Source organism: Camelus dromedarius, chromosome 27, assembly GCF_036321535.1.
Source record: "Camelus dromedarius isolate mCamDro1 chromosome 27, mCamDro1.pat, whole genome shotgun sequence".
Lineage (NCBI taxonomy): Eukaryota > Metazoa > Chordata > Mammalia > Artiodactyla > Camelidae > Camelus > Camelus dromedarius.
The window spans coordinates 20,567,517-20,591,836 of NC_087462.1; the positions used below are offsets into that span (position 1 = coordinate 20,567,517).

Consider the following 24,320-nt stretch of genomic DNA (forward strand, 5'->3'; position numbering starts at 1 on the left):
TAGACGTGAAGGGCGTGGGCTCAGAGAAGCCAAGTGTCTTTCCCAGAGAGGCACAGCACAGCAGGGACGTGCTGGGTCGACTTTACAAACCTAGGCCTGCCTGACCTCCTCCTTCCTCTCACAGCATTAGGCCCTTACTCGGAGTTCGAAGCTGCGCACAGTCCGAATCTGGACCATTCCACTCAATCTTCACAACTCAAGGAAATTGTTTTACAAATGCGAAATAATGGAGGCTGGAGAGGCAGAGGGATTTGCCTACGGAGAGAACGTGATGGAAAAATCCAGTGGGGGGTTCAGAAGGAATGGACGAGGGAGTCTTCCGGGGCTGCCCCTCCGAGAGCCTTGACACCCAGCGCGCGCGCCCACGGCCCTCTCCTCCCAGACCCTGGGGCCCGGGGCCCCTTTAATGGGGCGGCGGAAGGGGCGGCCGGGGGCGCAGGCGGCGCCCAATGGGCTTCGCGGAGCGTCACTTCCCGGCGGCGGGAGGCGAGCGGCGAGGGCGGGGGGCGGCCGGCGGGGGCGGGGCGGCCGGAGGAGGTGTTGGCAGCCGGCTGGGACCCACGCGGCGCCGCGGCCCACCTGGCCTGCAGCGCTCCCACCCTCGGCGACGGCGGCGGCACGATGCCCTTTGACTTCAGGAGGTGAGTGTGGCAACCCCGCCACCGGGGAGCCCCTCCGCGAGCACGGGGGATGCCCGGGCACGCCGCAGACCCCTCCCGCCTGGAACGCAGAAGCGGCCCCCAGCGCTGTGCATGCGTCTGCAGGCCCTCGGGGACCCCAGGCGGGCCCCCTGCCGCACACAAAGCCAACGGGGGCCGCGGAGGTCCCCCTCCTGCAGCGGGAGGCGAGGCCACCCACCTTTCGGCCGCTCTACCCCTTCCCTCCGCGGAGCCCCAGCCCCTTCCCCAGGCTCCCCCTACACCTCGCAAACCAGCATCCCATTCCTCCCATCCTGGGTTACAGATTTCCTCCCTCCCGCAGATGGGAGCCAGCAAACCATCCACTTCCTCTCCTCTACAGAGCCTCGTTTTGTGGACCCCACCCCAGCTGACAGGTGCGTCCAGGGCACCTTGGATAAGCCCCCAGGGGTCTGCAGCCCCATCCCACCAGACAGCAGCTGAAGGGTTTCATGTTTCCATAGCTTCGGGCTCCCCCCGGCTGGGCCGAACAGGAGGCCTGTCCCCCAGCCAGCCCTAGTCCTGTACTCTGGGTATGGGGGCTCTGTGGGGGAGGGGAGGAGGCCAGGGAGCTGTGGGCAGGGCTCGGCCGCGGGGCCCAGCCGGGCCTGGCCTTGGCTTTCTGCAGTCACCACAATGGGCCCTTTGTGGGGGTCAGCCTCCTCCTGGCCCACGTCGTGCTGGGCTACGCCTTTGGAAGCCTGCCTGAGAAGGGGTCTCCACCAGACTTTCCCTTGAGGTGCAGAGCCCTAGGGGATGCCCTGGCCTGAGGCAGCCAGACTGTGGCTGTACGGCCTGGAAAACAGTAGGGTTTTAGCGCGAAGGAGCTGAATTAGAATCCTGGCTCTGCCCTCTTCAAGAGCATCTCGTTCTAGTCCAGATGTTAGGGGCGAAGGCTCTGGGTTCAGACCTCGCCTGAGCTGCTCGGCTAGATGACTCAGGCACATGTCTGAGCCCTCTCAGTATTTCTGTGTCACCACCTGCACATTGGGGCTAAAAATAAAGTCCCACCTGCATGGACTGAGTGCATGGGAAGTGCTTAACTCAGAGTCCAGTAGGGTGTAGCGCTCAAAAGTGGGACGTTACTGGACAAGCAGCCTCTCCATGAGGCCATTTCCTTATCCACAAAATAGGGGATTCTGGTGCCTGCCTGCTCCTTCCCTCTCTACAGGTATGAATGAAGTCAGGATAACGTGAGAGTCTTCCTGGGAAGAGAAGCCTGGCGGAGACCCCCATGGCACGTGGGCATATTGGGGTTTAGGGGCTTAGGCCTGGAAGGAACATTGGCTTTGGACCTCTTGCACTGACTGATGTGGTACTCAGCCTGCCCCGGACACCAGTGTCATCCCACCAACAGCCCCTTCCATGCAGCCCTGGGGCTGGCACCAGGGTCTCAGATGCACGCTTAAAGACCCCGGGTAGTTTGAAAGCAAGGAGAGCCCCCCTGATGGAATTCAAGGGCAGTCCTCATGTGGACAGTTAACATCTGGACCATGACAGAGCTGTAGCTGGCACATCAGTTCCTGGTTCCAGAAAGCCTCCCCTTACCCATACTGATAATTCCTGCCCCCACTCCCATCTCCATGTGATCCGGTAGGTTTTGGTGAGTTTGACCTTGCTGGGGAAGACATTGCTTTGGGGCGTTTAATTCATTCACTCTGCACCTAACCCCTGCCATTTTAAGAGGAGGAAGTTGAGGCCTGAGGGTTAAGGGTCTTGTCCTGGACCTCAGGGAAGCAAGACTAAAGAGTGGGCCCAGGTGCCAGGTCATGCACAACTCCTGACCTGTGCCCCCTGAGTTGGAGGTTTGGCGTGTCCAGATTCCCTGGGGGCCTCAGCTTAATGAGATAATTAATTTCTTGGAAGGCCCATGCCACCACTTGAACAGTGAGAATGGATTTCAGCACTTCACACTGGCACCTTTGAGGATGAGCCTAGTAACCCGCACTTCTTAAGATCTGTACATCACAGGGCTCAGGTTCTAAGGAAGGGTCCACCCACCGTCCCACACACCTTCCTCTGCTTCGGTGTTCATTCATCAGACGTTTACTGAGTGTCTGCTCTGTGCTCAGTCCTCTGCCATGTGCCCCACTATGCAGAGCTGGGTGCCATGTGGCTCTGCCCTTTCAGGCCTCAAGAGGAGAAGGGAGGAGGGCATCCTGGGGTCCCAGGAGTGGGGGTATGGTGATCCAAAGTGTGTGGGGTGTCCACCAATGTACAAGCACTGTGGGGGTGCAGACTTGACGTCTGTTCCCTTGTCCCCTGTGAGAAGGAGTTTCAATCTTCATTTAAATCAGAGGAAAGGGAGACTGCTGGGTGGAAGCTCCTTTGCCCGGGGCCAGGCTGTGGTGAGCTGGTGGAGCTGGGATTTGAACTGGGGACTGTCAGCTCCAAAGCCTTAGCTCTGGGAGGAAAGGGTGGACTCAGAGAGTCCAACAACCCCGTAAGATCTCTTAAAAACTATGGGTGAATGGAGAGGGGCATACTCTGATCGGACCCCCCTCTCCCAGTCAGAGGCCGGGGAGAAGACCAGGCTTCCTGCTTCTTTTGCACCCTTAAAACAGAACAAAATCTTTTCCATCATAGGTTATTACAAGATACTGAATATAGTTCCCTGTGCTATGCAGTAGGTCCTTGTGGTTTATTTTATATCTAGTAGTGTGTATCTGCTAATCCCCCAAAGAATATATAACTGAATGTATGACTGAATCACTATGCTGCACACCAGAAACTAACACAACGTCGTAAATCAACTATAGTTCAATTTAAAAAAGAAAGAGCAAGATCAGGAAGGCGGGGAAGGAACCGCCTGTCCTTTCTGATTGGTGCTCCCCTTGTTTCCTGACTGCCTGTGGGACTTCATGTGCCTTACCTCCTGTGTGCATCGTCTGAAGTGGGGATGAGAGCAGTGCCCATTGTGGAGAGGATTGACTGAGTCAATGTGTGTAACAGCATCAGACACAGATAAGCACCCAATGAATTTGGGGCGTTCTTTACGCCTTTTCTGTTATTTCATCAAAGCTCCCGTATTTCCTAACACTGTGTAACTCACTTAATTATTATACTTACTCCCTTTCTTCCTTGCATTCAAATAAGGGCCTCCGAGGGCAAAGATGTCTATTGATGTCATTCACTGTTATGACTCTAGTGCCTAGAAGAGTGGTGGGCCACACTCGCGCCCAGGAAATGTCTCTCAGAGTCTGTTGAGGAAGCCAGAGGCACGGTGTGATTTGATATGCCGCATCTTCCTTTACTGGGGAGATCCCCCCCAACTTCCTTCCTCAAATGTGCTCTCCTCTAAATTGTAGTGGAGGGGGTGGGGGAGGAGGCAGAGTACAGAGGAGGGACCCTGGGCCTTCAAGGCTGACTCGTGTTTGCTTTGCTCCTGGTGCGCTGTTTTGTTAATCGCTGGACCTTGCCGTGGTGGAACTGGCCTTGTGTCCCAGTTCCGTGGGCGTTGGCTCTGCCTGGACCCAGTTCCGGCTGGCAGGGGCCAGGAGCACCTGCTGCCTCTGGCTCAGGCTGGGGTAGGTTGGGGGAGGGCAGTTCCTGCAGCCCAGGCCCAGGGGAGCCTGAGCGCTGCTTTCAGGGACGCGGTGGTGGCCACTTCCCCAACAATGGTGGCCCCCGAGTTGAAACCCCAAGACCTGGGGTGTGCTGTCACCCTGCCACTGACCATCCAGGCCCTGGGACAGTTGGCGTACCTTTTCCAAGCCTCAGTTTCTTCATGTTAAGGAGAGGTTGGCCTCTCCTGGACTGCCTCACCTGGAAGGGTAGAGGTAGAGGCGGATGAGATGTCCCTGCAGGGTAGGGCTGGCTGCATAATTTTTAGGGCCCAGAGCAAGATGAAAATGCAGAACCTCTTGTTGGAAAAGTATTAAGAATGTCAGGACAATGAGAGCAGAGTATTAAGCTAAGCCTGGACGCAGCCCGCTGAGCAGGAGACCCTGTGGAACTGCACAGGTCACTCGCCAATGACGCCATCCCTGCTGCACCTCCTTGGTTCCATCTCCGTCCCTTCTCAGCCTTCCGAGTCATCTGTCGTCTCCAGGAGACCCCAGGTCTCCTCCAGAATCCCAGGGTTGCTTTCCAAAATTGACCTGATTTTTTCACATCCTGATTGCAACCTCCACACAGGGCCCATGGCTCTGATCAATTCTGATTTCCTTAGCTCCCCATGCAGCCTTGCCTGAGGGGGGCCCCTGCAAATCCTTACAACCCCCTCACTCCCTGCATCCCATAAGTCCCAGCCCCCACGGTGGGCTCTGAGCACACAGTCAGCACTCAGCGGATAGTAGCTGACATAAATGCCCGTGTTTCTACCTGCCTCATTCCAGAAAGAACTTGGGGACACTGAGGGAAACACATACTTCACAAGTTTTTAAAAATCTAAATAGACTTCAAAATCAAGGCATAGGGGAAATAAAGATTAGACGGCAGAGGAAAAATTTGGTGAAAATCCAGCCAGTAATTTGCGTTTGTTGAGCACTTACTAGTGCCTGACACTGGGGTAAGGATCTTTACTCATTTAACTCCCAGCAACCGTGCAATGCAGACCCTGCCATTGTCCCGCTTTTCTGATGAGCCGGTTGACACGCAGCAGAGTTGAAGTCTGTGGCGGGTCAGCAGGAGGCACTGGGGTCGGAGCGCTGCTCTGCTGCTCAGAGCCCCACGTGTATCCTGCAGGCTCGTCTCTAAAGCTCTCCGCTTCATTCACCAAGTTCAAACTCCCCTGATTGGACTCCATGGCTTTCTCATCTCTAATCCTTTCCCAGCCGCGCTCATTAAGAAACTTAAAGTCATCAACTTTTTTTTTTTTTTTTTTAAACTGAAAGTGTGGTCTGACACCTGATTCTGAAATTGACTTTAAAGACCCCCACTGTGGTCTCAGGACAACGTACAGCATCTCACTCTGGAAGGTCCAGGTTTTCCCACTCCGGCCGCTGGGGCTTTAGAGTCAAGCATGTGTTTACCTGCTCATTGGATGTGGAAGGGGATGGAAAATCTCTCCTCTCGAGGCAGTTTGGATTCCTGACCTTGATGCCGTAGTATCTGGAGACTGGCTTGAGCCAACCGTGGCCTCATTGAGTTCCACTTCCCGTCTGGTAATCCTTTCACATTTCATTTTGGAGTTGCTGCTGGGCAGTTTTCATCAGGCATCGGAAAGGGTGTGAGGAGGGCACTTGGGGTGAGGCTTACCCACTACCTTTCCATCAGTGAGCCTCATTTCTGGCTGTCAGAATCGCTGGAGGGGTTTTAAAACTCCCCACACTCAGGTGGTGTGCTCCAGACCCAATAATCAGGATATGAAGATGGAGGCCTAGGGCATCAGAAGTTTTTTAAAGGCCTTCACATGATGCCAGTGCACAAGCCAAGACTGAAAAGATTGCTGTAAATCAGAAGAACCCATAGGAAGCAGGCTGAGAACACCAGGGCAGCCAGGTGCTGGGGGAATGAGTCCTCGGAGGGGAGGTTGGGGAGCAGAGCGTGGTCCCATCTGTCACCCCTGCATGACCTTCAGCCCACTGCTTCCCTATTCTGGGACTGTTCTTCACCGGTAAAGCTGTTGGTAAGGGAGGCGTGGTTACCTTTCCATTGATATCCTTGCTCTTCAAAATGTGGTCCCCACACCAGCCGCTTCAGCATCACCTGGGAGCTTGTTGGAAGTGCAGAATCACAGTGCCCACCCTGCCTCTGCATCTGCAGTCTGACAAGAGCCTCAGGTGGTTTGGATGTACTGTAAGATTGACAGAGCCCTGCTCTGTACGATTGACTAACTCAGCATCTCTATGTCCATGCTTATCAATGCTATGTCCCCCGCTTGGAGATTCACAATGCATGTGTAACTTACTTAAGGCTCTGACAAGTCCTGCACAACAGGAACAGAGGTCACTTGGTTTAGCCCAGTTTTGCACAAACTTACTGTCTAAGCCACCCTGCTGTTCATAGGGCAGCCAGGATCCGTTCTCAGACTATTGTTTGGGAACCACAGTTCTAATAGATCCTTTAAGGGAGTGGTAATTAGCCTAATTGTCTGTTGTCAGCTTTAACATGTAGGTCTGTTAACTTAATTACATTGGTTGTCTATGCAGGGAAAGTACAGGACAGGGGGGGAATAAAACCCAACAACACTACTGTGTTTTGGTTTTTTTAAAGTCTTGACCCTTGGGAGAGGCAGGAGGACTCAGGACTCCCTGTACTACTGAGAGCTCAGGGCTATGTAAGGGGCTTTACAAATCCTCTCACGCTCTGAGTGGGCACTGTTCCTATTTTATGACCAGGGAACTCGACCCCCAAAGATGTTGGGTCACACAGCTGATGCATCAAGGGGCCCCCGGGGGACCAGCTCACACCTGACAGTATAATCCTTCCTTTGAACGCTTCCTTCTGGAACCTGCCGGGCAGCACAGCTGGACAGGAAGCAAGATCCGTTTGAAACGGACTGCACATTCTGTTTACCCAAAAGGTGGAAACCTTATTTGAGTTGAGAGGCCCAGCTGTTACCAGACTTTAGTCACAGGTCCCTGAAATGCTGGGGACTGGTGACGCGGTGGTTCTTCCACGGAGTTAGCGTTTCTCCCGCGTTCCAGTCTGGAGCTTGAATTTCTTCGGAGGAGGAAAGGAGGCGAGGCTAATGTTATTAGTAATGCCTGACGGCCCCTCAGCTGGTGATGTGTTGCGCACTGTGCCGGTCGTGTCATCGGACTTGAAAGTCACGCTGGCCCCATGAGATAGATATGATTATTAGTCATTGCTTTTCTTTATTTTATTTTTTTAGATTAACATACAGTAAAATTGCCCTTTTGTTGGCATACCCTTCTGTGGAATTCAGGACATTATAAAATGTCACCGCCCCTACAATCTAGATACAGGACAGTTCCATCCCCCTCAAGAAACTCTAAGATAGTTAGACTGTCGATTCAATTTTTTAAAATTGTGGTAAGAACACTTAAGATGGGATCTACCCCTCAACATGTTTTGAAGTGCACAATGCAGTGTTGTTCAGTACAGGCGTGGTGCTGGGCAGCAGATCTGCAGAACTTAATTCATCTTGCGTAACTGAAACTTTACACCCATTGAACAGCAGCTCCCCATTTCCTCCTCCTCCCAGCCCCTGGCAACCACCATTCTATTCTCTGCTTCTATAAGTTTAAATATTTTTAGATACCTTGTATAAGTGGAGGTAGTATCGGACCTTCTGTGACTGGCTTATTTCACTTAGCACAGTGTCCTCCGGGTTGATTCATGTTGTCATATATGGCAGGATTTCCTTTTTAAAGGCTGAATAATATTCCATTATATGTATACACCGCATTTTCCTTATTCATCTGTCCACCTATGGACACTTAGATGGTTTCTACATCTTGGCTGTTGTGACTAATGCTGCAGGGAACATCTATATCTCTTCAGAACCCCGATTCCAATTGTTTTGGGTAAATACCCAGTCGTGGGATTGTTGGATCATATGTTAGTTCTACTTTTAAGTTATTGAAGACCCTCCATACTATTTTCCATAGTGGTTGCACCAGCTTATATTCCCTGCACAACAGTGTTGGAGGGTTCCCGTTTCTCCACATCCTCACCACACTTGTTATCTTTTGCTTGTTTGGATAATAGTCATCGTGACAGGTGTGAGGTGCTATCTCACTGTGGTTTTCATTTGCATTTGCCGGATGATTAGTGACGTTGAGCATCTTTTCATGTACCCGTTGGCCATCTGTATGTCTTATTTGGAGAAGTGTCTGTTCAAGTTCTCTGCCCAGTGTTAATTGGGTTGTTTGGTTGTGGGTTTGTTGTTTTGTGTTTTGTGTGTGTGTGTTTTTTGCTGTGGAGCTGAAGGAGTTTCTTGTGTATTTTGGGTATTAACTACTTTTCAAATACATGGTTGGCAAATATTTTCTCCCAGTGAAACAGTTGCCTCTTCACCCTGTTGTTTCCTTTATTCATTCAGTTTTAAAACAGGAAGGCAAGGGTGAGAGCTGGGAAGTGACTGGCCCAGGGCACACAGCTGAGGAGGTACAGGACTGGGACTTGAACTTGGGTTCACCTTCCAGAGCCAGGGTACTTGACCTTGGTGCCATCCTGCCTCGCTGGTACCCTGACATTGTCAATTTTGATGATTCCCCACCAGGTCTTCATTGCCCTCATCTTTCTTGCTTTCACACCAGGAGCCCCTGACATGTAGAATTTAACCAAAATGTCCCTTGAGAACTTTGAGGGGAATCTGGTGATATTTGACTTGTTTGGAAGTTTTGCGGGGTCCAAGGGTACCTTCGTGGTGTGGAGCAGCTGTCTCCAAATCTTCAGGGGAAAGTGCTCCGCAGAGGGCCATCCTTTCAGAATGTCCGTCCACACTGCGAATCCCTCCGAGGGCTGCTTCCCTGGAGAATGTGGCCAGGCCGCCCCAGGAACAGACCTCCACGTTGTCCTCATTCAGATCCCTCTGGATCTGAGTCCCTTCCCCATGTTTCCCCATCACGGTACCCTGGACAAGACACTATGCCTCTGTGAGCCTCGATTTTCCTCATCTGCAAATTGGGGTGCTCACATTTTCCTTGCAGGGTTTTATGAAGAGGAGGTGGGCTTGTGTGGAATGGGGGATGAGTGTGCTTACAAAATGGAATGCATTTCCCTCTGTCTGGCCTGGCCTGGTGGCACTGTCCCCAAGCTCTCACTGAGCCCTGGTAGACCTCAGCAGAGGGGCATCTGGAGGGTGGACACGGTAAAACCGGGGCCCCTGGGGGTTGCAGGACCAGTGATGTACTCACATGAAAACACTTGAGTTCGACCCGGAGCTGGACTCCCCTCAGTGGCACCCACACAGTGACCCCAAACACCAAGGCCTTAATCTATGGTGGGAGAGAAAATGGTCAAATGGTCACACACCCGGATGCCCCCTGGCCGGGGCAGGTGTGGTGGTGGGCAGCTTGGTGTGGGCTGGGGCCCATCCAAGAGCGATGCTCCTTTGGGAAGGGGCAGCTCCCTGTGGCTTGTTGCCCTGCAGATTGCCCAATTTTTCAGGAAATGATGAAAATCTGATAAATAGTGTGAAAATCATTAGTAACTGCGTCCAGTTTTATTTTTGTTGAACATTCTGCTGGGCCAAACCAAAGCCTCCTGAGGGCTGATGATGGCCTGTGGTTGGCAGCGTACAACCTGTGTGTCACACATACCAGTGTGACCCACAACACGCTAGCCGGGGCTTGGGGTGGAGCCCCTGGACTCCCGGGACGTGATCTGGGAGGCATGGACTTGGAGCCAGAGGCAAAGGAGTGAGGGACCCCCAGGTTCGGGCTGGGGCACAGTTCCTCCAGGCCTGTCAGCCGGGCTTCCCTCCTTTGGCTGGTGCTGGGATGGCCCCACCAGCCCTGCCCCAGCGCCTCACTTCCCTCTTCAGCAGCCCCAGGGCTGGCCAGAGCTCCGTTCGAGTGACACTCCCTCCTCCAGATCCTCTAATACCTTCAGGCCTCAGGGTGTCTCTTTCTGGTGACCTCCCAGGGCTGTGCTGTGACAACAGTGTTCACAATAGTCCCCATTTATCAAGTGCCAGGCTGAGGCCTTTCTGGGATTCCTTCAGTTCATCGTCACATCGGGTAGGAGCCAGGTGTCATTCCCACTTGCCTGATGAGGATCCTGGGCACAGAAGGGACAGGACTTGACCAAGGTGGCACAGACCATGGGCAAGGGGAACCCTCTGTCTGTGATGCTGGAGCCGGCCTTCTTAACCACTTGTGTGCCCCGGAGGGCAGTGTTATTGCCTCGATTTGAACCTGGGGGTGGGGGCGCTTCATGGACACCCCTAATGTCAGCTGCCTTGTAGGGAGAGGGGCTCTGGGTACCTGAGAGGGGGCTGAGCCTGGCTGACCGTTTCCAGGCCTGAATGACACTGTACATCTTTGGGCAGGAGATGACTGCCGAACCCCTGCTGGGGACCCGGGCTGGGGGTGTGGTCCTTCCCGTGGGGAGCCGGTAGGGCTGACCATCCTGCCCTTTGTCTGCGTGGTCTCCAGAGCCCCAGTCAACAGGCCAGGGACGGGCTGGGGTGGCAGAGTCATCTGTTCATTGAACACATTTATTGAGGACCTGCTCTGTGCTGGGCACTGTTCTTGAAGCTGGGGCTGTAGCACTGAGCCAGACAGTCAACTCATGTCCCCCCAGCCACATGGAATTTATGTTTCAGTTCTGGTATTTTTCTTGTCTCTTTTTTTAAATTAAATACACTTTTAAATTTTGGAATAATTTGGAATTACAGAAAAAGTGTAAAGCTAGTTCAGATCCCCCCATCCAGTGTTCCCCCTGGTTCACACATACATCACCACGTCTGTCACAGCTAAGAAACTGACACTGGATGTTGTTACTAACAGAACTCCAGACTTTGTTTGGATTTCGCTTGTTTTCTGCTAAGGTCCTCTTACTGCTCCAGATCCCAGCCAAGATCCTGTGTTGTATTCGGTGGTCACGTCTCCCCAGTCTCTGAATGGGGACAGTTCCTCGGTCTCTCTTGTTCTTCATGAGCTTGGCAGTCTTGAGAATCGTGTCCGGGTATTATCCTGCTGTTTGACAGATGTTTTCTCACGGTCAAATTGGGTCTCAGGTGGAGGGTCCTTCTCAGGGCATCCTGTCGGGGGTGCCTGACATCCATGTGACGTCACTGGTGACATTGACCCTTCGTACCTGGATCCGGCGGCATGTGCCAGGCTGCCCCTGGATCGCTCCTCACTGATCAGCAGTCTTTCTCCCCACCCTCCTCACTATAAGCTGGCTCTCCCACCAGTTTCTAAAATCCCTTGCAGCAGAAGTTCATTTCTTGCTCTTGCAAAGTCCAGAGGCAGTGGGGATGCTCTGCCCCTCACGGGCACCGAGAAACCCGGCTGCCTTCCGTCTCATGACCCCTCTTTCTCAAGAGTGTGTAGGACCCTCCCTGAGGCCCAGTGTGTGGAGGGTCTGGATTTGGCACCATCACTTTTGTCCTGAACCGGGGACCTGGCCCCACCCAATTCCAGGGGCAGCCAGGACATCGGGTCGGGCCGTGGGCCCAGGAGGAAGAGGAAGGGAACGGGCCTTGATGCGGATAATCGCTGGCAGAGATGCTAACTCTAGCCAGTATTTTCAGCCTCCCACCCTTCTGGTTCCATCTCCATAGTTGGGGGGCACATTTCCCAACATGTGTTACTGACTCGATAAACTTTTCTTTCAACTACTCAGTTTTAGAATTTAATGCTTGTTTGCAAAAGGTAACTTTATAACATCTTTGAAAATGGAAAAATAGTATCACCTACCACAGATAGATACAAATCATTGCAGGGTTGTTCATTCTAGCTGGCTGGTGCCCGCTAAGGTGGCGGCTGGGCCTGTTAAAATGGGTGTTAGCAAGTGCTGGGGAGACGAGATGAGAGGCTGACGGCCAGCGAGCCCCGCCCTGAGACGGTCTCTGTGGTGTTCTCGGAACACTCAGATGAGAACTGAACAGGGAACGGCCTCACTGTGAAGTCCAATGCCATTTTAACCACCAGGTCCCCGCAATGCCTGGAATCACTCCACGCCACACTGGTGGCATAGGGGCCACACTTTGGGAAATGCTGGCTTAAGGGACAACCAGCACACCATTTGTGCACAGGCAAATCCAAAACCTGGTGCAGGGAGAGAGGGATGAAATCACCCTTCCACCTCGCAGCACTCATCACTTTGTAGTTTGTACCTTGAGGGAGGAATCAATGGTGTCACGTAACCAGTGGGGAAGCTGAGGCCCAGAGCAGGACACGACCCTCTCCATCCCCCACCCCCCGAGCCCTGCAGGGCTTACGGCGCTTCACTGTCCCTGGCTGCCATCTGTGGTCGGGAAAGGCTTCCTGCCCCAGGTGCCACCACACTGGGCGGGTCATGTGTGCTCAAGCTGCTGTCCCATCTCTCTGTTCCTCTCACCCATCGCCTGCCTGCTACATGTGACTGTGTTTGCACAGGAATGCCAGCCTCCCAGACTTGCTTCAAGGAGCCGAGAAATCAGAGGGCAGCCCTGGCATCCTCGGGAACCTGTCACCCATTCACCGGCCCAGTGGGTGACACAAGATTTGTCCGGGGACGGCCTCAGTGGGTACTGTCCCCGGGGAACTGCTTAGCTGCATGCTGTGGAGGGCGGGGCTCCCCGGATATCCTGGCATGCCTTTCTGAAGTTGCTTTGTGGCCCTGACTTGGGTGGACTCCACGAATGGTTTGCTCACAAAGCAGAGGGGTCCAGCTTCCTCTCGTGCTCCTAACTCCCCTCCCTGATGAGCCACCCACTCCAAGTTATCGCAGCACCAGGCCCACCCGCTGGAAACAGGCAGTGCGCCCTGGATCTCCCAGCGACATGGCCAAAGGGTACTGTTACTCCTGTTGTGGGGATGAGGAGATTGAGGCCCAGGGAAGCAGGGTTCATTCATCCGTTCATGCACTCATTCAAAGATTTACTGGGGGGGAGTCTTGGGAAAACAGACTGACATTGTCTTTACTGTTGTGCCATTTCCAGGGTAGTGGGGAAGGTGTGCTTAATGACAGTGAAGAAATAATGGCACAAATATTTTCCACTGTGGTGAGGACCGAGAGGGAAGGAAACGGAGGCAAGGAGTGTGCAGAGGAGGAGCTGACTGGAGCAGCTTGGCCAACTCATGCCCTTCCTCCAAAAAGACCTTCCCAGACAGCTTCTTTGGTCTTATTTGGGTCGTCCCCCCTCCCCATGCCCCTTCCCTGGCTGTGCCGTGTCATCACACCTGGATCTGTCCTTCAGATCCCTTAGCACACTTGCAGTGATCTGTGTGTGCTGTTTGTCCTTGAACATCTGTCTGTCTGTCTCGATGGCGTCCAAGCTCTTGAGAGCAGGGACTGAATCTGTTTGCTGCTCATCACTGGCTCCTGGTGTCGAGCCCGGGGTCTGCACGCAGCGGGTGCTCAGTAAATTTTTATTAAGTAAAGGAAGGAGAGAAGGGCTAGTCAAGCTGGAATCAGATCCCAAGTTCGTGAAGGTGGGGCCCATGCTCCACTGACCTCGCGCCTCCCACCTCCCATGAAACAGCTCAGAACCCCAAACAAGATGAGACCTCCCATACCTGGCAGAGGGGTCCAGGTAGGCTGGGATCAGGTGCTTCGTGGCCATCTCTCTTTGTGTTTGGAGGATGTTTTCAGTTTTCTTCTAAGAGTGTAAGTGTCTCAGAAAGGATTTATTTCTTTAGTGGTGGGAATGGAAAATGTTCCCTACTGAATGGGTCCTGCGGATTGGGAAATCAGACGTTGCTCAGGCCCTGCCCAAAGCGGGAGTGGGTAGCCAGCTGCCCGTCCCAACAGGAGGCTCCGAGCGCCCCTCCCCACTACTAGTTCCACTTGCTTGAAATGGCCTGTTAGTCCCTGGAATCTGAGGTGGGGACCTGGGAGGGAGCAGACCCTGACATTCTGCCTTCACCCCACCCAGAGGCCCAGGCCTAATTGTTCCCCTTTTGAGAAGACAGAGGCTCAGAGAGGTTGAGGGCTAGGCCCAGAGCCACACAGCTGGCAAAGTAACAGCCAGCCCCTGAAGTCAAGACTTTCTGCCCCCTAGAAAGTGATAGTTTCTGTTAGATCACCTGACCCTGGAGAGCCAAGCGGCCTGGTTTTCAGTTTCAGTGAAACGATTCTGTTCTCTCCAGAACTGGCAGGTTTCCCTAACCTCCTGGGTCCTGCCCTGCCTCCTACCTCCCAGCCCCAGGTCTGGTCCAGTTGGGCCTGGGAATCTACATCTTTCAGAGTGTCCTCAGTAATTCTTAGGAACCAGGAAACTGGGGAAACCCTGAGGAAGGGACCACCGTTGTGACTCAGGTGTAATTCTGGGACTGAGCACCACAGATCTTAATTAACTTAATTAATAAGGATTATCATGAATGCATGACATGCGGCTTAAGAGTTTAGAAAGACTTTAAACCTATTACCTTATTCAGTTCTCACAACAAACCCAGGAAGTAGGGGCTTTTATGTCTCCCATTTTACAGATGAGAAAACTGAGGTGGGGTGGTTTGTCCCATTTTTCGTATGTTCTCAGGTTCCAGGCTGATAAGAATCTGTAAACACAGGGGCTGGCAGGGCCTTAAGATGGATGGAGCCAGCCCCTTCATTTTGGAGCTGGGGCCCCCGCCCCGATTCACCCCGCAAGCCAGGTGCCTAGGGCTATTCCCCTCTCTCGGACCTGAATGCCTTTCCCCAAGCTGGCTTCAGTTGGCTGAGCCTCACAACTCGGGCACACTCAAAACCAGGTGGTTTGTCAGAGCTGAGTTAACCCTGAGTCAAAGGAGGAATGAGAGGGTTCACCCACCCACCTCTTTCCTGCCCCACCCCACCTGCCCCTCCCTGGGTCAGGCCTCTCACAGTGGGGTCACACAGACGCGTCACCCTCCTTGGACCTCTGCCTGCCCCCACACTCACAGGAGCATGAAGAGTCAGCCACCCAGGACTCAGCTTGTCCCAGATCCACTGTTGCGAGCTGCAAGGCAGACCTGGGACAGCTGGGCTTTGGAGCCTGGCGCACCTGGGACCCAATCCTGGTGCTTCCGCCCATTTGCTATGTGACCTTGGGCAGCTCACTTCACCTCTCTGAGCCTACTTTCTGGTCTACAAATGGGGACATGAACCCTGACCCCACACACCTCTCACAGCTGTTGCCTCACAGTAGGTCCTAATTCGGTGACATGGCCCCTCCGCTTCCTTCCCCCGTTTATGAAACTTCCTGACAGACTTGACCTAAAGCAGGGATTGTAAACTGGTAGTGTTGAGGGTTGATTTCTGCCGAGTCACAGGTGTGATTATTTGGTCCTCACGTTTAAAAAAATTTTAAGTTAAATGCCAGCATTCCAAATTAGATTTCACATAAAAATCTGGGTTTCTAGTGCCTCTGGAAGAATGGGGCTCCTTGGCCTCACTGGCCAAAAGGAAAAGAATCAGAATCAAAAAAATAAATAAATAAATAAATAAAGAATCAGAATCAGGTGTATCGTCATCATTTGGTTTGGGGGTCAGTGTTGTATTTCTCATGTCTCCCCCTTAACCCCAGTGCTTAAAGATTCTCTAAGACCACCCCATGGGGAAGGAGTAGAGATGAGGAGAGTGAGACTGAGAAATGGTCTTTAATTTTTCGAAACGCTAGCGCCACCTGCCCGGGTGCCATGTGCCAGTGTTTTTACCTGCAGGACCTGGATCAGGCTAGCCAGTGGCATCTAACTCAGACCACGTCCTCACAGGGTTTTTCTACAGACCCCATGCCCACAGTGGACACCAGGCACCTCGACAGGGAGGTCTCCCTTTGGAAGGAGCCATTGGGGTGGAGAGGGGGGTTAAGCAGTAGAGACCAGGGTTAAGAGCTTGGCATCCAATCCTCCCACCGCGCTGTCAGCGCTTCGCCCTGCCTTGGCCACTCTGGGTCCCCAGAGTCTAGGTCAGTGATGGGCATGCTGAAAAAAACGTGTCGTATAGTGAACGAGCAGTCTCCCCAGTTTGAACCACTGGTTTGTCACCCGCGTCATCAGCAGGGGTGGTGACGATACCTTACTCCCGGGGGACAGCAGAACTTCAATGAGAAAACTTGGCTAAGTTGCTCTGCGTGGCACCCCACTGTGGTAACCGCCAGCTGCGTGGCTGTGACTAGTGTGTAGTTTGCACAGGTGTTTCTGTGCCCGAACCTTGAGTCTGGCCACCGCTCGGGACTCTGGCCCTGCAGGTGACGATGTTACAGCCGTCATTTGAGAATCTTTCTGCGCACGCTGGCCGTAACAGCCCAGAGGAGGGCGGGCAGGCAGGCTTGGCCAAGGGAGAGGACCTCTGGAGAGAGCCACGCGTTTGTCAAAGAAGCGCCCGTGTGTGCAAGTGTGCGTACGTATGTGCATGTGTGTGACACTGTGAGTGTGTTTGCTGAAGTCCCACGAGGTGGCCGTCCCTGCCCCAGCCGGTGTCACATCCGGGGTGTCCTAGCGTGGAGACATGGGCTGTGGACTCGGTGTCCACCCGCTCACAGGCTTAACCGGTTCACCATGTGCTGCTGTTGCACAGAAGACGTGATAGTAGGAACGTGCCCCGGGCCCTGCAGGCTCTGTGACGTGTGAGCGACTCCTGGGTCTGCTGCAGCCTCAGGTTTGGAAGCTGCCAGAAGAATCCCGGCTGCAACCCCCACGGCGTGCGTGCGGGCCTTCAGAGTCCCTTTCTAGCCCTGAGGGCTCCGGGAGTGGAAGTGGAGGGGCTGGTCAGGCTGCCCAGAGTGTCTTCCTCGGTAGACCCTTCTGCCGGTTACCTGTTAGCTGTTTTCAGGACGCATACCCAGCACTTCCCTCCTGTGAAAACCCCAGTGGCTCTGTTGGGAAGAAGTCACCCCTTTCACAGATGGTAGGACTGAGGCCCACGGGAGTCAGTCTGCTCAGCTCACTGGGGCAATTTGCTGGTTCAAATTCAGATTCCCATGGGCCTGCCAAGAGAGTGTCATGTGGGGAATCAGGGCCCTGGCCTCTATGTTTTTAAGCCACCTCTCTGGGGGCGTTGTAGTGATCGGGAGGCGGGGAGCCCAAGCCGGGACTCTGGGCTTGTGCTCTGGCCCTGCTGTTTGCTCAGTCGGCCAGATCATTCGCTTCTGTGGGCTTTGTCAGTTTCCTCTGCTGTGGGATGTGGGGAGTAAGTGGTACCCGCCTTGGAGCGTGGTTGTGAAAATTCTGTACATTCTTGGGGTTCAGGGAGTATTGATTTGTTGCTATCATTACACTTGAGATTTGTTACAAAAGCAATTTAAGAAACAGAAAAGATACGTGTGTGTGTGATGTACAGGAGAGTCATCCCATCTCGTTTGAAGTGGGAGTCTCAGGATGCTGGAATCAGGGTCCCTCTGCCCCCATTTTAGAGATGAAACCACTGAGGGGGGAGATTGGACTTGGGAAGTCCCATGGAGGTGGCTGCCTTGGGTCGGGGCAGCCGTGGGCTGGAGTGTCACAGGTCACCGCACCCCTACCTTCACCTCCCCCTGAGTGACGTTTCTCAGAACACCAGGAAACACCTCCGGGCAGGAATGGTGACACTGATTTCCAGGAGGGCAGTGGGGGCAAGAGAGGAAGCACAGCCACGTGCCTCCCAGACTTGGTCTGGCTCCAGGGAACACAGCTTCCAGTGATCGCCTCACTTCTCCACTGGTGGCTCTGCTGGGCCAGAAGTTCCCCCTAGAGCTTGTCTGCTGAGATGCTCTCAGTCCCAGCCAGTGCTCTGCTTGCTCATTTGCTCACTCATTCGTGTCACAGTTAAACGCGAGCACCTGCCGTGTGCCAGGTGCTGTGCTGGCGCTGGGTACCAAGATGAATACCACGGAGATGGTACCTACTCTCACGGAGGGGCCATTCCAACAAGGAGGATGGACAGTTAAGTGATTAAGAGTTATCTGAGCAAGAACGCCCAGGGATCTCAGGGGATACTCTGATCTAACTTGGTGCGAGGTCCGGAGAGGCCCTCCCCAGAGTGCCACCTGGAGGCCTTGAGATGAGCAGAGCTGGGTGGATGCCCGGGCCAGGGTTCCAGGCCCCACCAGAGGCAGAGGCAGCTGTGAATTGTCAGCACTCAGCGAACTGGCTGGAGGACGCATCATGGGTGCAGTGGGGGGTGTGTCCGTGACCTTCAGCACGATGAGGACAGGGGTGAGCAGGGAGCTGGGTTCTGTCTGTGCTGTGGGCAGCCCACAAGTCTGCTCTACAGAGACGGGCCTGGGTGCAGGCGGCAGGGGCCAGGCCAGCAGCCGCTGGCTCTTACAGTGTCCTGTCATTCTGCCAAGAGGCCTCTTTGATTCACATTTTCCACGTGGACTTGATGTTTTAGAAATGCTGACCTTCAACTAATCAAATGCCACTTATTAAATTGCAAGTCATATCCTATTCAATTTACAAAAAGGACAATGGACCGGTGACTGAGTTCATGGCCTGTTGGCAAGAGGGAACTTGACAGCCCTTGAGGCCAGAGAAGAGACAGGTGCCTTATCAGTGATCCCCACCACTACCGTCCCCATGTCCCCAGGGGGTGGGCAGTGTGTCTGTTCTGTGAGAAACTGGACTGAGGGTGAGGCTAGGTTAGCAGCCAGACTGGAGGAGCCATGACAAGGCTGGAATGCCCGGTCCAGGAAGGTGGACTTGAGTTCTAACTCACAAGAAGCAGAGTCTTCTTAGAAAGGTGAGGTCGGCTCATATGGGCTGGACTAGAAAAGAAGACAAAAGACAGAATGTGCACAAGCAAGGAGTGAACTGGGAGGGCACTTGAGAAATGAGTTGAGGTGGGGTCGGGGAAGGGATGGCATTCTGGGTGAGGGGCTCTGCAGCTTGATGAGATCGGGAGGCAAGGATAGCAGAGTGGGAAAAGGCAGGGGATACGACAGGCATGTGAGGTGGGCCTAGTTTGTGGACCATACAGAGGAACTCAGCTTGGGGTCTGCATGTGCTGCATCAGGCAGTGGGGAGCCACAGCAGGTTCTTGAGCAGGGATGGCACTTAGGAAGGAGAGAAGGATCAAATGAATATAAAAACTCTCTAGGCATGGACTAAGGGAAACTGAAAGCCCGTTGGCTTGGATTGATGTGTTTCCCAAAGAGAGTGGGGCAGCGTTCTCCCTGATTCTCCCTGACGGGATGACTGCTCCTTATTCACGCCCTCGAGGAGACAGAAGACAAGACTGTGGAGGCCAACCTGAGACCGAATCCATGCATCCAAAATGCCTAAAGCACATTACAGACAGACGGGCAGCAGTGGGAATTGTAGCCAAGGGTTGGGGCCCCTGAAATCCCCACAGCAGGAAATGCACAGTTGGGACATTTAAAAGTCTTTTAGAAAATAGCACTGGGGTCCCAAAGCCATTAGTGGATCTTAGGGACCTGTTGATGTTTGCTGAAGTTCACTGGAATAGCACAGTGAAGACACTGAAGACTGAAGACAGTGAAGAGACTTAAGATGCATCAAGCATCTTAAATTAGGAATAACAGGAACTTCTCTCAGCTTCAGTTTCCTCATCTGTAAAATGGTCCTAACCATAGTGCCTGCTTCCTACGGCTCTTCTGAGGATTAAATGGACTGAGGCAGGTGAGACTTGGCTGGGGTAGGTTCTCAGCTGATAGCTTGCAACGGTCCAGTTCATTTCCTCTCACCGTCCTTACCCGCTAAGAGCATGAGCATCTCCATTCCAGCAGTTTCAGGGAGATGCCTGTACATTTGTCTCTCTCTCTCTTTTTTTTTTTTTTTTTTTTTTTTGCAGGAATGCCTGGTGTAAGAGACCCTCCCTATTTGATCTAGAAATAGGCTAGAGTCTGGACTGTTCATTGTGTGCCGCAATGAGCAGTCATAGCTCTGACCCCATTTCTTCCCCGCTGTGGGGGTCTCAGGCACGTCCTTCATCCCCCTGGGACTCAGCTTCCTCACCTGTAACAATGGGCAGGTCATAGCCGCCCTACCCAAGCATTGTGTGAAGCAAGATGAGACAGTGTCCGTGAATTGTCAGCAAGTCCTCCCCCAGGGCCGTTGGATCACTGAGCCCGCTCCTCCTGGGGTCCCAGGAACCCCCAGGCAGCCCTCATCTACCCCCGTCTGCTCCCTGCTATACTTTCCTTTTCACTGTTCATCCCCTGGGCTATTTGTTCATTCACTCACTCACTCACTCATTATGCACAGACATTTATGCTGGTCATTGTGCCAGGCACTGGGTGGGGATCCGGTGGTAAATGAGAACAATACAGCTCTACTGTCGTGGAGGCTTCATTCTCAGCAATTAAATCGAACATCCAGTTAAATTTGTACCAACAGTCGGCGTGAGGGTGGTGAAAGGAAAACACTGGGGGATCTGGGGCCGAGTCTTCCAGAGGTCAAGGGAGACCTCACTGCGGTGACGTTTGAGTGGCTCTCTGGAAGGTGCTGAGGGTTCACTTGGAAGGTGCTGAGGGTTCACTAGGGAGGTGGAGGGAACACCACGGGCAAAGGCCCTGAGGTGGGGAGGTCACATTGTCCAGGTGGAAGTGGCTGCAGGACAGAGCCGGCGAGAGCCCAGGCTGGAGGAGTCAGCTGGGCCAGGCCATGAGAGGGCCTCATAGGGCATGATTAGGAATGTGACCTTTGTCCTAAGAAGCCTTCAGCCCTTGAGGTGTTTTAAGCAGATCTTGGTGAAGAGCTCACTGGCCTGAAGGGGAAGCACAGCAGGTAAGAGCCTCCTGCGGAGTCAGAGCGAGGGCGGTGATGGTCCGCACGGCTGCACACCCCAGGGCCTTTCATCACACGCTGGAGCAGCAACTCGTGACTTGCACTTAGCGAGACCAGCATCCTTGTATGGATATGGAAGAAAGTGACACACAGCAGGATTGTGTGTCCAGGAAACTGACACACAGCAGGATTGTGTGTCCATTCTCTTCCCAATCACCAGCTCTCATGTGGCCTTGATGATTACCATCCACAAGCTGCTCAGAGGAACCCAGGAAAAACCTACTGTTTGCCCAGCAGGTCCAAGTTCATGATCTCAGCTGACCTCCCCAGTGCCCTGCGGACCTGGGTGTTTTCTTTCCAAAGAAAGAAAACAGGGTTGGGTGCTGGTGAGGGATTTGCCCAGGATCCCGAGGCTCCTACCTGCCAGGTGTTTTGGGCCAAAGTCCATACTTCCCTGCCCTATAGGTAACAGCAGGGAGAGCATGTCTGGGTTTCTGAAGCACACTGGACAGATAACACCGGGTCAGGAAGTTCTGTGTGTCACCAAGAGCCTGGGGCCAGGAGAACCTTCTCTGAGGGCGTGACTTCTGGGGCTCAAGTTGCCTTCTGCCACCCTTCATACCGTCCCAGGATCCCCCAGACCTGGGTGGCCTTACCAGGGAGGGCTCTGCTCCCCCCGTGCCCCGCTTTCTGTCCCCCGCCCCCCAGTTTATCCTTTCAGGCCTTGGGTCAAGGCAGGGCCGTTCCCTGTAAATACCAGTCCCCTTACATGCGCATTTTTCCTCTATGATTTTTCCTGTTTTGATGAAACACTGCTCTTGGCTGTGCAGGTTCCCAAGAGGGAGCCGAGGCCCTGGCCCAGCCCGGCCAGTCATTCAGGAACTTTGCTCCCAGGCCCAGCCCCACACCCAGCCCGCATTCCGCCAGGGCCATAACCTTAACCTCCAAGCTCTGTGTGAATGGGCCTCCCCCCCTACCCCCCGATTCCCATGGTTCCCATGGCCACCTCCTTATCGCTTTTCCCAGCTGGCTGAAAAAGGCTGCATTCCAGCCCGAAATTATCCTCGCCCCCGCTCCTTTCTGTTTTCTTCCAGACTTAGGGTTGTGAGAGTTTACTGAGTTCAGGGTCCTGCCACCAGTATCTGAGCCCACTGCATCCACCAGCACCTGATTTACAGGCTGTCTGGAGGGAAAGGACAGAGTGGTGCCTGTTAAGTACCTTGGCCCATACGTTCATTTGTTCATTAATTCATTCAGCAAATGTCCTGAGCGCCTACTATGGGCCAGGCATTGTTCTAGGCACTGGGCATAAAAAGAATGGACGTTAACAAGTATCATGGAGGTAACAGTGCCATCTCCCCTCCCGGGGAGGTGCAGCCGCTCTGCTTGGCTCCGCTTTGCAGGTGGTGGTGGAGGTGCAGAGAGCCGATGCAGGTTTCTGGGGGCTGCTGGTCACCTCTCTGCCACCTCTGTGGGGGATCACGGTAAAAGCCGCTGAGCTGGGGCCCCTGGCGCCCGGTGCAGCCCTGACACCTCCTGCAGCTGAGTGTGGGTGAGATCCAGCCCTTGCCCTCTGCCCCGCTGTACACGGCTTTGCCAAGACCACAGCACGGGGCCAGTAGCTGGTGATTCTGGGATTTGGGAACCAGGTTCCTCTAATTCCAAAGTCAGTTCTTTGGGATTCTTGATGATTTGCTGGCTGGGTTACATCTGTTGCTCTTTTCCTGCTGTGTTTCTTGCCCCTCAGCGGCGCTGCGCCTGCAGGCCTTGTCCTGTCACCCAGCTCTGCCAGAGGAGCTTTTGTTCAAAGTATTTGTCCTGAGTAGTTACAAGCTTTTAATCTTACCTTTGATGCACACTTACCATCCCATACTCCTAGCTGTTTGTTCATTACTTATTCATTCTGCAACAAACAGCATTTAAGCAGTACCAGGCCCCTGTGTGCCAGGGAGGGCAGGGACGGGTGAGCTGGACTTGTCCCCATCCCCAGGGAGCTCACAGGTGTATGAGGTGGTGGGCTTGGGGCTCCAATGGGGGAGGCATGACAGCCTGCACTGGGGATTGATTCTGGTGATGCAGGGATGCCTAACCCTGGCGTAGCCTTCTCAGAGCACCTGCACTGCCCTCTTGCATCATCTAATAACTGATCTAATCCTCACCACCAGCACTGTGAGGTGGGGTAAAGGATCTGCTATTACGAATGTTTTACATGCCGGGAACTCACTTGCCCAGGGTCACCCAGCTAGTGGCCGAGGCAGGATTTGAACCTAGGCTTCCTGGCTGCCCAGCCTGGGCCCTTAACTGCACCGTGCTGCGTGAACATGAACTTGCCAGGTAAAGAAACGGGAGCCGGGCACGCACATCGCAGGACCGCCGAAGAAACAGACCGCTCTGCGGCTCATGTGGCAGGATCGTGGCCAGCGGGCGCCCGAGTGGGAGCAGTCCCGGGGCTGGTGCCGAGTTTGGGTCCCCAGGTCAGGGTGGGGAGACGGTCCAGGGCACGGGTCCTGGAGCCGGAGGAAGACCTGGAGTGATCTCCTGTGAGGAAGAGGCCAGGGCGTTGGCCACACCCGTGTTTCTTTGTGAGCACAGAAACATATTCCAGAGCCAGCCCCTGAGTTCCACGGTGTTTGGAGCTCTGCCGAAGGGCCTGGGCCGGTGCTGTGTGGAGGAGGAAGGGCCTGGCTAGAGCAGACGTGGGCCAGGCCAGCCTCAGCCGGAGCCTGGCTCTGTCACTGACCGCTGAGGTCACTCTGGGTGAAACTCGGTCCGCCCTCCTGGGCACTCAGTTCTCTGCTTCACATCCACTGCGGAGAACAAGCCAGAGTCCTTTCCGTGGCCTGCAGGGCCCTGGGTGATCTGTTGTACCCACTTCCATCAGTGACCTCATCCCCTGCCACCTCCACTCCCTGTACTCCAGCCTTGCGGGCACCACTGCTCCTTGACCGGGTAGGCTGCGCTCCCACCTCACCCCTGCTGCTTGGATGCCCCTCCTGGGCTCTCGTTATGGCTGGCTCTTTCCTTGTTAGTGAAAAAATGAGCCTTGGTATCCTCATCTGTAAAATGGGAGGCAACTTGCTGATCTGCTAAAGTTGGTGTAAAGATTAGAGTGTGTTTAGGTTAAGGTGCCTAGTACAGTGCCTGGCACAGAGCAGGCACTTAGGATTAGTGGGTAAAGCAAGGGGTGAAGTCCAGGTATGAATTTCCAGCCTGGTTTAGACTCTGTGGGTGCTGCATAGCTGTTTCTTTGATATTGCCAGGCCAGCCTGGTACTCACCAGCTCTAAAAATCAGGGTGATGGGTGGGGCAGGATGAAGTGAAGGAAGGAAAGAAGAAAAGAGAAAAAAGGAAAAGGAAAAAGGCCTAGAATGCAGTGGATTGTTTTTCAGTGGAAACATAGAAAGAGATGGTTTCTCTGAAGGCCAGCTTTGCGCACTGGAAAGTTCATAAATTC

The 24,320-nt window shown here is 53.8% G+C and overlaps 1 protein-coding gene across 3 annotated transcripts in view; it reads left to right on the forward strand.

Annotated features, from left to right (window-relative positions):
* The first annotated feature begins 517 nt into the window (after positions 1–517).
* ERGIC1 (endoplasmic reticulum-golgi intermediate compartment 1) overlaps positions 518–24,320 on the forward strand; it is a 99,611-nt gene continuing 75,808 nt past the window's right edge. For 2 of the 3 annotated variants that reach the window (XM_064480098.1, XM_064480099.1), the window contains exon 1: positions 650–1,054. In XM_064480098.1, coding sequence (XP_064336168.1) covers positions 753–1,054 — 302 coding nt within the window. In that variant the 5' untranslated portion in view covers positions 650–752. The other variant, XM_031437801.2, reaches the window with a different exon arrangement.